Source organism: Myotis yumanensis, unplaced genomic scaffold (assembly GCF_028538775.1).
Source record: "Myotis yumanensis isolate MYYU_CA2020_CCGP unplaced genomic scaffold, mMyoYum1.0.hap1 SCAF_16, whole genome shotgun sequence".
In the NCBI taxonomy this organism is placed as follows: Eukaryota; Metazoa; Chordata; class Mammalia; order Chiroptera; family Vespertilionidae; genus Myotis; species Myotis yumanensis.
The window spans coordinates 51853793-51868145 of record NW_027223767.1 but is presented as its reverse complement, the minus strand read 5'-3'; the positions used below and the strand labels follow the sequence as shown (position 1 = coordinate 51868145).

General features: G+C 64.8%; 1 protein-coding gene across 2 annotated transcripts; it reads left to right on the top strand.

Annotated features, from left to right (window-relative positions):
- The first annotated feature begins 17 nt into the window (after positions 1 to 17).
- Positions 18 to 7037, top strand: LGALS3BP (galectin 3 binding protein). Of its 2 annotated transcripts, none has more exons than XM_070394142.1 (6): positions 18 to 151; positions 891 to 962; positions 1625 to 1816; positions 2329 to 2460; positions 4197 to 4449; positions 5626 to 7037. In XM_070394142.1, exons 2-6 carry the CDS (start codon positions 911 to 913, stop codon positions 6731 to 6733), a joined length of 1737 nt encoding a protein of 578 aa, XP_070250243.1. In that variant the 5' UTR covers positions 18 to 151; positions 891 to 910; the 3' UTR covers positions 6734 to 7037. The 2 variants fall into 2 exon arrangements, with proteins under 2 accessions (XP_070250243.1, XP_070250244.1); XM_070394143.1 differs by having other exon boundaries at positions 64 to 147.
- The last annotated feature ends 7316 nt before the right edge of the window (positions 7038 to 14353 follow it).

Genomic DNA, 14353 nt, shown 5'->3' with positions numbered 1-14353 from the left:
CCCCAGAAAAAAACCATGTCACGTGGTTTCTGGGAATCGAAACTGGCGGGGTGTTCAGAAGCATTGCTCCTCGGGGTCCCAGGTGAAGGGCAGTCTGCAGAGGCCCTGCAGCAGGAAGGCGGGCCCAGGACCACCAGCGGCGCTCAGGCAGGTAAGGGTGGCACCTGAGGGGCCGCGTCTTCCCGTTGGCGCCCAGTGGGGGCCCTGGCGCTCCCACCCCCGAGCCCAGGGTCATCACCTGCTCCCCGGTCCCCGGGGCGTCCCGTGCAGGGGCGGGCGGGTCGCTCCCCGTGGACACCGCCTGCTCGGACGCAGCCCCGCCTGTCCCTGACCTGCGCACGAGCCCAGGCCTGCACCTGCCCAGAGGACCAAGCCCTCTTGCCAACTTGCACAGAGGCAGGGCAGCCTGTCCGCCTCCCTGGCTGCCCAGGGCCTCTGTCGCCCTGGCAGGGATGTCTGCGCCCCCCATGCACCCCTCAGCCTGCTCTGGCTCCCCTCCCCTCAGGGCGCACGGAATGTTCTGTCTGCACAACCTCTGGCCACTCCTGCAGGGCTGTTTCCTGAGGTGGAGCCCGTCCCTAGCAAGGCCCTGGGCCTCTCCCTGCCTGGGCCTGCGCACCGCACCGCCCTCCCCGCCTGTCCCAGCCCACAGCCCCCGGGGCCTGGTTTCTGAGATGAGCTCTTCCTCCGTCCTTGCTGCCCAGAGACACCCAGCCCCCCTTCATCCGGGCAAGCCCTGCAGATCCTTGGAGCATGTCTTTCGGAAGAGACCAGCTCTGCAGGAGCGGGACCCCCGTGGGGCCCTCTGCCCTCCACTCAGGGAAGGCTGGAGGCTGCGCCTGCTCCCGCAGGGCTCACTCGCTGTCTCACTCTGCCTCCTTCCGCTGCAGGACGAGGTTCTCAGGCCGCCATGGCCCTCCCCCGGCTCCTCTGGGTGTGGCTGCTGGTCGCAGGGACTCAAGGTGAGCTGGGCCCCAGTGGCCCCGCAGCTGTGTCTCCCTGGCTGGGCAGGCTTAGTGCCCTGCGGGAGGCCAGGCAGCACTCCACCGGTGCTGGTCACTGGGTCAGCTAAGATCAGCTCAGGTCACGGGTCAGCTCAGGTCACAGGTCAGCTCAGGTCACGGGTCAGCTCAGGTCATGGGGTCAGCTCAGGTCATGGGTCATCTCAGGACACCTCTCTCACTGAGGTCCAGGTGTCCCAAGTCGTGTGGCTTCACCTGGGGGAAACCAAGGAATTCTCCACTCCCTCCAGCTCCCAGGGGACAGATGGGGGCGGGGAAGGTTGGGTGTGCAGAAGGGGCCGTCAGACTGGCCAGATGCAGGGGGACAAGGGCGGGGACTTGCAGAGTCCAGGCGCCTGCCTCAGGCTCTTTACCCCGAGACCCTGGGGGCCTTCCTCACCCTGGTGGCCCCGCAGAAGCCTGCGGTACCCCAACTGAGAACTGCCCTGTGACGCTCAGCTGCAGCCGGGCTGAGCCTGGCCGACAGCACCTGGGCCCCGGGGCCGGACCCGCTCTCTGCACTGGCTCTCCAGCCTGTCCCCCCCCCCCCCCCCCCCGCACCACCCAAAGCCCTGCCCGGTGCCCGCTGCCCCGCTGACCTGTGCCCCTCGGGAGCCCCGCAGGCGTGAGAGATGGTGACATGCGGCTGGCCAACGGGGACGCCCCCAACGAGGGCCGAGTGGAGATCTTCTATGGAGGCCAGTGGGGCACCGTGTGTGACAACCTGTGGGACCTGGTGGACGCCAGCGTCGTCTGCCGCGCCCTGGGGTTTGAGAACGCCACCGAGGCCCTGGGCAGGGCCGCCTTTGGGCCAGGTAGGCCGCGTCCCCTGCTCCCTAGCAGCCTGGCCCCGGGACGGGGTGGGGGGCGTCACCTGGGACACGGAGGGCCTCCCACTCCCTCCGCCTGTGCTCACTCCCCTGCCTGTGGCACGTCATTCTTGGGCTCAGCCAGGGCCGTGCCTCGGCCACAGCCCCTCTCCCGGGGACTGACCTTCCTGAAACGCTTCACCCGAAGGAAAGCTGAGCAGGAAGACCTCCCCGCACAGGGCTGTGACTCCTAAGAGGGGATAACCGAGATCCAGTAACTCCCTGTCCACGGGGCGGGCGGACCGGGGAGGAAGGCTAGCGGGTGGCACAGAGAGAAGCGGGAGCCCGCAGTCGAGTAGCCACGGCGAGCCCTGTAAAGACCCACGTGGGCGCGACGTAACCGCGCTCAGGGCTGGGATGCCCTCCCGCCCCTGCCCCGAGCCAGCGAGGTGACAGCTCTTTGTCAGGCGTCCCGGGGAGCCCCAGCCCCTCCAGTGTCTGTCCTCGCTGTCCCCCAGGAACGGGCCCCATCATGCTGGACGAAGTGCAGTGCTCGGGGACAGAGACCTCGCTGGCCAACTGCTCATCCCTGGGCTGGCTGAGGAGCAAGTGCAGGCACAACCAGGACGCCGGCGTCATCTGCAGCAACGGTGCGCGGCTGCCCCACCCAACCCCCCAAAATCTGGGTCCCTGGGGCTGCCCCACCCGACCCCCCAAAGTCTGGGCCCCCGAGCATCCCCCCCTGGGCCTGGTCATGCGGCTCCCTGCCCCGCCCAGCACGCAGGCCCTCCAAGCCCATCACACACCCGTGGGCGGGTTCAAGGTGACACCCACCCTCCCGGAGGCGGGACAGCCTGCAGAGCCGCACGGCCCCACGCCCAGGGGTCTGCAGAGTGCGGCTTCTCTCTAAGCGCCAGCCTTTCATTCCTGCGGGTCCCAGTGCAGCCTGTCACACAGGCCCCGGGTGCCCGGCGCATGCTGACCGTCCTGGGCTGAGGGGCCTGGGGCTGAGGATCCCTCCTGGGGCTGAGGGGCCTGGAGCTGAGGGGCCTGGGGCTGACCGTACTGGGCTGAGGGGCCTGGGGCTCACTGTCCTGGGGCTGAGGGGCCTGGGGTTGAGGGCCTGGGGCTGAGGGTCCATCCTGGGGCTGAGGGGCCTGGAGCTGAGGGGCCTGGGGCTGACTCTCTTGGGCTGAGGGGCCTGGGGTTGAGGGCTTGGGGCTGAGGGTCCCTCCTGGGGCTGAGGGTCCCTCCTGGGGCTGAGGGTCCATCCTGGGGCTGAGAGGCCTGGGGGTTTCTTTTCTTTCTTTTTGAGAGAGAAAGGAAGGGGGAGAGAGAGAGAGAAACATCGGTTGCCTCCCGTACCCCCCCAACCTGATCGGGGATCAAACCCTCCACCTTTCCGTACATAGGAGGCCGCTCCAACCACTGAGCAACACCGGCCATGGCTGGGGCATCTTTTTTTTTTTTTTTTTTAATTTTAGGAAGGGAGAGGGAGAGAGAGAGAAACATCAGGATGAGACAGAATCACGGATCGGCTGCCTCCTACACGCCCCCTACTGGGGATTGAGGCTGCAACCCAAGCATGTGCCCTGACCAGGAATCAAACCTTGACTTCCCGGTTCATAGGTTGACACTCAACCACTGAGCCACGCCAGCCGGGCGGGGTGCAGGGGAACACCCAGGCTGGAGTGGGGGTGCAGGACACCTGGCTGGGACGGGGTGCAGGGGAGCACCCTGGCTGGGTGGGTGCAGGGGAGCAGCAGGCTGGGCGGGGGGGCGGGGCAGGAAGCACCGGTGGTGGGACCCCCTTGCTGAGTGGCGCGCACAGGAGGCTCCGAGAGTCTGGGGTGGGGAGGGGTGGGGCGCTGAGCCACCTGGTTTGAGTGAGGGGATTGATCTAAACCTGTTTGTGGCAAAGGAAGAGCAGGTGGAGTTAGTTCCCAGTGATGCCTGGGGGAGGGGGAGGGGCGCATCCCGCAACCGCCCCGGGCCCTGAAGGAGGCTGCCCAGGACCCCGAGGCCTCGCGGGTCACCCGAGACCCTCTGCTTGGGGCCGTCGTGGGAGGAGCTTGGGGTCAGAAGGTAATATCTGGGTGATCAATTGATCGATGGTTTGGAATTTTAAAAGACGGGTCCTCGGGGTTTGGGAGCAGTGAGTTGAGCCGGGGTATGGGCTGGGAGAATGGGGGCCACTGGGGCAGAGCACCCCGTCTTCTGCGCAGTCGTCCATGCCCCAGGAGCCTTACTGAGTAGTAGGGCAGGTCAGAGGCTGCAGTTCAAGGGCGAACCTGACTCGGGGAGGAGAAGTACTTCCGGGTCACAGAGCTGGCTGTGCCGGGCGAGCCAGCCTCCCCAGCGAGCGGTGCCTCCCTGCCCCTCCTAGAAACCGGCGGCGCCCACACGCTGGACCTGTCCGGGGCGCTGCCCGCGGCCCTCGCGCAGATCTTCGACAGCCAGCGCGGCTGCGACCTGACCGTGGCCGTGAAGGCGGACGGCGCCGAGCCGCTGAGCCTGTGCGCCCACAGCCTGATCCTGACCAGCAACCCCGAGGCCCAGGCCCTGTGGACAGAGCCGGGCAGCACGGTCACCATGGAGGTGGACGCCGAGTGCCTGCCTGTGGTCACAGACTTCATCAGGTGGGTGTCCCGGGGCGGCTGGGCACATGCACACACACACGCACACACATCACACACACACGCACACACATCACACACACACGCACACACATGCACACACACACACCACATGCACACACTCACACACTCACACACACGCGCACACAGGCAGGGCCCTGTGGGAGTGCTCACTCGCCACCACCAGGGGGCCCCGCGGGGCTGTGGGAACGGGGCTGGAAGAACCCTAGGAAAGCCGCCGTCTCCCTTATGACTTGCGCTCCCAGGCGAGAGGGACTCGCACCAGGTGGCATTTAACAGGCGGAGGCCTGCTCCCAGCCTGCCCGTCCGGCGGGTTTGCTTCTAGGCCGGTCTGAGGAGGAGGCCGGTGCCGCAGCCTCGGGCAATGCTCGGGGCTCTCTGCCTGCTTGTCTGTCTGTCTTCTGTCTGTCTCTTTCCTGCCCCCAAGGCAGAGGCTGCGTGTCCGGCCCCAGGAGGCCTCAGGAGACCCCTCCCCCTGGGGCCAGCCCGCAGACACCCCCTTCCGCTGCTGAGGCCTCTGCCAGTTACCCGGCCCCTCGCCAGTGCCCGTGATTTCTCGGGTCATTGACACCCCACTCCTTTCAGGGTGTTGGCAGGGCTGGGGACGATGGTGACTGCTCCCACCACTCAGGGGCAGGCGGAGCCCGGGGCTGGGTGGGGACTGCGCAGCTGAAATGAGTAGCAAGAGGCGGTGACAAAATCATCCTGCCGGGCCTGCCCTCTGTCACCGCCACTGGCTGGGCCCCGGGTGGGGGGCAGGGGGCTCGTTGCAGTAGAAGGGGCAGTGCCCAGGGTGGCCAGCAGGTCCTGGCACTGAGGCCCTGCCGAGGCCGAGCTCGGCCCCCCGGCGGGGATCGTGGCCCCGGGGATGTCGATGGAAGAGGGAGACCAGGACGTGGTGGGGCCTCTCGCAGCCGACAGGGCCCGGGGTCCGCCCCGTTGTCAGTGCCCAGGGCTCTGAGCAAACTCGAGGTTGGAATGTGGGTTGACCGGAGATAAACCGGGGGGAGGATGGGGGCTGATGCCTCTTGCAATGGCCGCACGCAGGGGTCAGTGGGTCAGTGGCAAACCCGGAAGAGAGGTGGCAGCCGCCCGGGCACACCTGTCGTCCTGCGGGGCAAGGGGCGGCCCCTGGTGCTGAGCCCCCGCCCCCTCCAGGTACTTCTATTCCCGGCGGATCGACGTGGCCCTGCCCACCGTGAAGTGCCTCCACAAGCTGGCCTCTGTCTTCGGGGCCCAGCAGCTGCAGGCCTACTGCGCGAGCCTCTTCGCCTTCCTGCTGCCCGAGGACCTGTCCTTCCAGACGGCCCTGGACCTCCACGCCTACGCCCTGGCCACGCGGGACCCCACGCTGGAGGAGCTGTGCGTGCAGTTCCTGGCCTGGAACTTCGAGGCCCTGACGGGGGCCGAGGCCTGGCCGCGAGTCCCCACGGCCCTGCTCCGCGCCCTGCTCTCCCGGAGCGAGCTGGCCGTGCCCAGCGAGCTGGCCCTGCTGACGGCCCTGGACGCCTGGAGCCGGGAGAAGGGGGCCGCCCCCGGGGACGTGGAGGGCCTGGTGCGGGAGGTCCGCTTCCCCATGATCCCGCCCGAGGACCTCTTCCAGCTGCAGAGCAACCTGAGCCTGTACCGCAGCCACCGGGCCCTGTTCCAGGAGCAGACCCTGCAGGCCCTGGAGTTCCACACGGTGCCCCTGCCGCTGCTGGCCCAGCTCCGCGGCCTGAACCTCAGCCAGGACGCCTACCAGCCCCGGCTCTACACCTCGCCCACCTGGAGCGGGGCCGTGGCCAGGAGCTCCCGAGACTCCTCCCGCCGCTCTTACGACTACGACTCGTACCCCTACCATTATGGCTCGTACTCCAAAAGCTATGACCGCTACGGTACAAAGTACTTCCAGACTCCGCAGCACCCCAGCTTCCTCTTCCGAAACAGCCGCGTCTCCTGGACCCTCGTCTACCTCCCCACGGTCCAGAGCTGCTGGAACTACGGGTTCTCGTGCTCCTCGGACGAGATGCCCATCCTGGGCCTCTCCAAGTCCGGCTCCTCCGACCCCACCATCGGCTACGAGAACAAAGCGCTGATGCTCTGCGGGGGCCGCTTTGTGGCCGACGTCACGGCCTTCGAGGGCGGGAAGGCCGAGATCCCCAGCGCCCTGAACGCCAACAGCTCCCGGAGGGCCTCCTTCTTCCCCTGCCCCGCAGGCTCCTTCAGCAGCTTCCGGGGGGTCATCCGCCCCTTCTACCTGACCAACTCCTCGGGGGTGGACTAGCCGGGGGCTGCCCTCCCCCAGGGGCACACCCCCCCCCCCCCCAGGGCGGGCACTGAGCCCAGCTCCTTCCCCTCCGCAACAGCCGCCTCCCACACCGGCCTCCAGATGTCCCCCTGCTCCCACTGATCTCTCTGAGCTGAAAGAAAGCACCGGGAGGTTCCAGCGAGGCTCACTCCAGGCTGCCCGCTGGCCGGAAGCCAGGAGACTGGGCCTCATGGCCGCTGGGCCTTCCTCGCTGCCTTCCCGCTCAGTCCTGTCTCGGATGATTAAAGTTGCACGGTGCTGCCGGCTCGTTCACGCAGAAGGGGTGTGGCGTCCGTTCTGCCTCAGATGCTGGGGGTGACGGCCCCGGGGTGCAGTGCACAAGCAGACCCGGTCTCTGTCCTCCCCAAGCCCCGGGCTAGTGGGCGACACGGGCGATCGCATGTGAACACACACTGACTGGGTATTAACACTGGGGTCATGGGCACCGTGGGGCCGCGCTGGGGGCTCTGGTGGGGGCCACCTGACTGTTCCGGGGAGCAGGGCGTGTCCCTGGTGGGAGGGACAGCAGGTCCAGGAACCTGTCCCCCGTTAACCGTGTGCACAGGGATGAGGGACAGACTCACACCAGCATCGTTGGTAAGAGCGAAAACTCGGGAACAAGGCAGCTACCCGTGGACGGGGGGCTGGGCCACAAAAGACCCGCGGTGGGGGCAGTCCTGGGGGAAGGGGGAGCAAGAAGGTACTGGGCGGCCGGGCCCAGAATCCGGGCAAAGGCAGGAGGGCCAGGCCTGGGTGTCCAGTGAGGATGGCGGCACTGGGTCCGAGAGCAGGGGCAGGTGCTCTAATCCCCCCGTTCATGATACAGTCCGGGCACAGGGTCCAGGCGGGAGCATCTGGCTGGCCGAGCCAGGCCAGGGCCTCAGAGAACAAGCATCTGGACTGTTTTGGCCTCGGGAAGGGAGGCGGCTCAAGGCTCGCCCAGTGGGAGGGAGGTTCAGGCGCTGGCAGCCAGGATGGCAACCATGGCCCCCCCCCGCCCCGTCCGCACTCTTCCCCACAGCCCTGCAGAAACAGCAGAGCCGAGGTCCGCACCCCCCCCCCCCCCACTCCACCCCCACCCCCAGCTCCGGCACCTTAGCCGCTTGCTGGCCATTCCTTGGCTTATATTTTGGTGGTTGCTAATCCGCACCCCAGGATATTTTTTCCATTGATTTTTTTAGCGAGGGAACGAGAAAGGGGGGGTGTGGGGGGGAGAAACATTGATGTGAGAGAGGCACAACGATTGGTTGCCTCCCACACCCAGCCTGACCAGGCCAGGGTTCGAACCTGCAACCCAGGCATGTGCCCTTGACCGGGAATCGCACCCGAGACCCTTCAGTGCATGGGGTGACACTCTACCACTGAGCCACACCAGCCAGGGCTGCTGTCCTGGGGCTGCCGTCACAAATGGCCACAGACAGGGGCTGGACACAGCACGGACTGATCCTCTCCAGGGCCGGCAGTCAGAACTCGAGGTACCACTGCCCGCCCGGCCACCACCGTCCACGGGCCCCCTGGGCACCGTCGCAGCTCGGGCTCGGGCCAGGCTCCGTGGGGAAGCCTGCCCCGGGGAGTTTAGCAAAACAACACCCCGGTTTTACCAGTGAGGGGAGCCCCCGGACTCTCTGGGGCAGTTAAAGGTAGAGTGACCCTCAACCTGGCAAACTCCAGCTGTGGGCAGAGCGCAGCCAGAGGGTCCTGGGGATGAGCCCGCAGCCCGGGCCTGTGCCCTGACCAGGAATCGAACCGTGACCTCCTGGTTCACAGGTCGACGCTCAACCACGGAGCCACGCCGGCCGGGCCATTTCTTATTGCTGGTATATGGCGGTATCCGCCCCACCTCTCATCCTGGTGGGCCAGCGCTGTGCTGGCCTCCCGGCTGCGACTGCGTCCGGGGTGAGGGAGGGGCTGGGCAGGACTGCGCCCCAAGTGGGGGAGGTTGTCCCGGGCGTGGAGATGAGGAGGGACGGCCTCTCGCCCAGAACCTGGCCTGTGGGCAGGGAGCCTGGGCGGGGGGAGGGCGGGAGCCTGGGCCGGGGGAGGGGGGGGTTGAGCCGGACAGCCCCGCACCATCCCGCGTGTGTGCGGGGAGCCGCTGCGCCCATTAGAGCAGCCTCACGCCTTCCCGGGAAGCCAGTGCAGGAGGCCCCGCTTCAGGCATGCAGACCCCGTGCGGGACGGGCAGCACGGGCGGCGCTGTCTCGGCAACGCAAAGGCGAGGGGTGGTGGCCACCGGGGCTGCCGCAGGCCTTGGCCGCACCGCCGGGCGGTGCTTCCTCATCTCCCAGCGGAAGCCCTGGGTGGCCCGCCCTCCCACCCTCTCACCCACCTTATCCCCTGCTCCCCGCTTGCCTGGAGCGGCCCCCGCCAGGCCTGAGACACACCAGGGACCTCCAAGTTCCAGGTGGGTCGATGCAAGAGGTGGGGACAGACGGCCTGGGAGCCGTCTCCGGGCTCGACCGTCTCTGCTGTGTGCCCTCAGGCAGAAGGCTGCACCTCTCTGAGCCTCAGCGTGGCCTCTGCACAGCGGGTGCCAGTGACTCCTTGGCATGGTGTCCCCCCAGAAGTAGGTCTTGCCCTGAGCTTGCCCGGGGAGGGGTGAACGCCCCATCTGAGGGGGACGAGGAGGCCAGCCCCCCTCCCGACAGTCTGGGTGGTCCAGACGCTGGCTGTCCCATCCCGGGAGGAATCCCGAGGGAGAGGGTCCCTGAGGCCCGGGCGGGGGAAGCTGGCTGGGCCCCTTTAAGGCTGGGCGCTGGCAGAGGAGGGAGAACGCAGAGCAGCCTTTGTAAACCTCTGAGGGCAGCGTAACAGCTACCAGCTGTGGGCGGGCGTGGGGGGGGGGGGGGGCACGGAGCTGGAGGCTGGAGCGTGGGCCTGGCGGGGACCAGCCCGGAACAGCAGGCAGAAACAGGGAGAGCCCTGGGTTCGAGGGCGGTGGGCCCGCCGTGCAGCCGCGGAGCCAGCGCGAGGGAGGGAAGCCCCACTTCCCGGGGCCTTTTCTGAATCCGGGGACTGTCAGCCCCTGTCACAGCCCATCACAGCCCGACAGTGAGGACGAGGCGGGGAGGTTCCTCCTATCCATCCCCTGGGGGGGGGCTGGGGGGCAGCGGGGAGGGAGCGAAAGTCACTCCCAATAGCCGGCTGGCTCGCCCGCTCCGTCCAGCTGGGCTGCAGTCCGGCAGCTCTTTCTGTCACGGGTCGTGCCAAGCACAGCACCGGGCACCGTCCCCAGAGGGCCCTCCTCAGACCCGCCACCCGGACCCTCACCTTCTCCCGCCCGGAAGTCCCGCTGCAGCCCCCGTGGGCCTGTCCGCCTCCCAGCCCTCTCCAGGCCGGGCCCACGGAGCCGCATACTCATCCTCATAACATACCCGACGAGCCCAGTGGCTAGAGCTCAGTGTGGGGACGCAAGGGTCCCGGGTCCGATTCCGGTCAAGGGCGCATGCCTCGGCGGCAGGCTCGGGACCTTCGGTCTGCGGGCCGATGCTCTAACGCTGAGCCCACGGCCAGGGCCTGTTTTCAAAGCCCAACCACAACCCGCATCACACGCTGCCCCAGGTGTGGCTTTGGTGAAAGGAAGACGGGGAGAGAGGCAAGGAAGTCCCTCTTCCCGGAGGCCCGGGCACGGGGAGCCCTTGGCAGGAACGCCAGCAGGAGGGCTCCGTGGGGCTGTCGTGGGCAGCTGGGCGGGGGGGGGGCGCTGATGGAGGGGCCTGGGTGTTTGCACGCCACCAGCGTGTTCCGTGCAGTAACCCAGGCCCCTCCCGTGAAAGCTTCCCCGGCCTCGCGGCCTCTCCTGCTGCCTTTGTTCAAGGTCAACTTCTCAAAGTCCACACCCCCCCCCCCGCCCCCCTGAGGTTTGGCACTCACAGCTTTGCTGAGCACGAGGAAAGGAAGCCTCAGAAAAATAGTGTGTGCCCAGCCTCTCGCCCTGAGCCCCCCTCACGCAGGGTGGGCCCCTGGCCGGTCCCTCAGTGCCAGGAGGCAGGAGTGCTGTCCAAGGCCGGGCCCAGGGCGGGGGTCACGCCTCACCCCTCCTGAGAAACGGGGCGTGAAGAAAAGGTCGCCGTCTCTCCTGAAAACGGGCTCGTGTTCTGGCTTCGGCCTCTGCTGGGTTTGCTTTTCACTACAAATAAAACACCAGCCCCTCCCGCTGGGCCCGGGCGGTTCGGTGGTTGAACATCCACCTGTGAACCAGGAGGTCATGGTCCGATTCCCTATCAGGGCACAGGCCTGGGTTGTGGGCTCGATCCTCAGTTGGGGGCGTGCAGGAGGCAGCCGATCCGTGATGCTCTCTCATCATTGATGTTTCTCTCTCCTGCTCCCTCTCCCTTCCTCTCTGAAATCAATAAACAACAACACTCAAACAAACAAAAGAAACCACCAACTCAAGAAGAATGGCTTAAACATCTCACCCAGGGACCCCAGGACCAGAGCCCCCAGAGCAGCGGTTCTCAACCTGTGGGTCACGACACCTTTGGCGGTCGAACGACCCTTTCACAGGGGTCGCCTAAGACCATCCTGCATATCAGATATGTACATTACAATTAATAACAGCAGCATTACAGTTATGAAGTAGCAACGGAAATAATTTTATGGTTGTGTCAGAAGGTTGAGAACCACTGCTCCCAGAGCATTTGTGCGGCATCAGCATGGACTTTGGTTTCGCTATGCGCTGACGTTGACAAGCGCGGTGTTTGGAACGTGTGTCCCATCCTAATGGCAGTACAACCTTCCTTTGATTTTGCCTGTCCTTCAGTTCTGCTCCAGGTTCTGCTCCGGGTTCTGCTCTGGGTCGCCTGCTCAGGAAGCAAAGGGGATGGTTGGTCCCAATTCTCAGATGTTGAGCGATTTCAACAGATAAGACTCCTGCCGCCTCATCACCTTTCTCCAAGATGGTCACCCACTGCAGGTAAATGCAGACAAACTGTCGGCAAGAGATTAGCAGCGCCATCCCACTGAGCAGTGACTGCGATGTCCGTCTATGTGTATAAAAGGCTAATCTGCTAAGTGTCCCTCCCGCCGTCCGACCGGTCCCCATGACGAGGAAAGTCGCTGTGACCAGGGGGCAGACGCTCAACGCAGGAGCTGCCGAGCTGCAGTGACTTGGCAGCGGCGGTTCTCGGGTGACGCACCCCGAAACCAGAGAGGAGGGAGCCCGATTCCTCGCGGGGGCCGCTCGATTCCACCTTCGGCCGTGGGTTATGTTGTTGCTGGGGCTCTGTCGGCCCCGAATCTGGTTTACTGCACACTTGTGTTTGCGTTCCACACCCTGTACGATAGCAACTTTGCAGAGTGCCCTCTCGGGGGATGTCCGAGAGCCGGTTTCTGCCCGATCCCGCAGGCCAGGCCAGGGGACCCCACCTGCCGGAGGGACCCCGCTCACGCCGCAGACGCCGGGGAGGGACCGCGGGAGGTTGTCTCCAGGGCGTGTCTGGCCTGTCTCACCCAGTCCCGCCCCGCTGGCCACCTTCTAATGAATTTCCTTTCAATGTGCATGAATCCGTGCACCGGGTCCCTAGTACAAATATAATTATCTTTGCAAAAGTGACCAGACAGGTTTTGTAAAGGCTGGGGTGTGCTTGGGCTGGTCTGATCTAAAGTAGAAGCCAGACGAAGTGCAGGACGGGATCCAGTGGCCGGGGAGGGTGGGGGGGAGGACTGGGAAGGACACTGGGTGCTGGTGATGTTCATTTCTCGTCTGGAGGGTGTGTCCCCTGTGCAGGGGTGTATCAAGCTGGACCCTTGAGATCTGTGTCCTCCTCTGTGTACATGTTGTGCTTGAATTTTAAAAAAATGTCTTTCAGTATCTGCCTAGCAGGGGACCCATGATGCTCCTTTTTAAGAAAAAGAAGATAATTTTATTGATTTTAGAGAGGAAGGGAGAGGGAGCGATAGAAACATCAGTGATGAGAGAGAATCATCCATCAGCTGCCTCCTGCACACCCCCTACTGGGGATCAAGCCTGTAACCCGGGAACCTAACCTCAACCTCCTGGTTCATGGGTCAGCGCCCAACCACTGAGCCACACTGGCCGGGCCCATGGTGTTCCTTTGAAGGGGCGGGTGGAGGTAGGCACTCATCCCCCCACCCCAGCCGCATCCCTCCCCTCAGCCTCCTCCTGGCTACAGGATGGGCATGGGGCTCAGGCCTGGCCAATCAAAGCCCTCAATCCTTCTGCCTGCAGTGACTGGCTCAAGGATGGGCTTAGGATCCAAGCCTGGCCAATCAGAGCCTTTCACGAGTGTTTTGCCATAGTAACGGCTGAGGACACCTGCTTCCTCTGTGGGGCTGGGAGCTATAAGGACCATCAAGCCTGGAGCTGCCATTGGCAAGTTGGTCCTGCCTCCTGGGGGCAGCCCGCGTCAGAATGCCCTGCAGATGCTCAGGCCGCGTCGCAGAAGAGAGTTAATGACACGGAAAGATGTTCATGATACCTTCTTGGCTTAAAAAACAGAAGCCAGCTACGCAACAGTGCACATAGTATTTCTTGCTGTGTGTGTGTGTGTGTGTGTGTGTGCGTGCACGTGTGTACATGTGTGTGTGCATGTGTGCGCGTGTACATGTGTGTGTGCCTGTGTGTACATGTGTGCGTGCGTGTGTACATGTGTGCACGTGTGTGCGTGTGTATATGTGTGCGTGCACATGTGTGTACATGTGTACGTGCACATGTGCATGCATGTGTACACGTGTGTGCGTGTACATGTGTGTACATGTGTGCATGCGCGTGTGTGCGTGTGTGCACGTGTGTGTGTGCGTGTGTGTGTACGTGTGTGTGTGTGTGTGTGTGTTTATGTGTTTGAAGAGATGGATGACAGATGACAGGTGCCCATATAGTAACACGGTTCTCTCTGTATGAGTATTGGTTACATTTTCTCCTTTTTTGTTTATCTGAACTTTCAAAACCCCACCTGGGTTTCAGACGTCTTCCCGGTTCTGGCTGTTCTCTTGTCTGTGTGTTTTAGCTGAGCTCATGCAGGCCCCTGGAGAAGTCATTTCCAGCACATTCCTCCCGGGGAGTAGCCTTCGCGCCCGGGGCCTCTCGTTTGCCTTTCCAGGGCATGGCTTTTCCAACGACCCCATGACCTGCCCCAGTCTCAGGCCAGTCCAGCCTTGACTGCCCTGCTCACTGGGTCCCCGCTCGGCCGCCGGGACCTGCAGTCCCCATGAGCCTGGTGATGTCATCCCGACTGCCTTCCAGACGCCGGGAGAAGGCCGGGCCTCCCTCCCCCACGCATCCTGCTCGGCCTCGTGTTTTCCTGCTCAGCTCACAAGAAACCTGCAAAAAATATTTTCTCTGGCAGCCGATGAGAGACTCGCAGCCCCAGACATGCCTTCCAGGCGACGTCCGAGCCTGCAGTGGCCACCGCCGGCCGCCGCTGCCAGGAGACGCGGTCGTGGACAAGGCGAGGGTTCGGACCACATCGTCTTGAATAGGGTTCTTTCTCCCTTTGGGGTTGGAGAGATCACAGGCCTGGGGCGTGGGGTCCCATGGGGGACCCTCCTGGCGGACCAAACCTCTCGGAAGCCCCTGGCATGTGGCCACCGTGCCAGGGGGCGTGACAGGCCCTCCAGTCGCCCAGACCCGGCTCC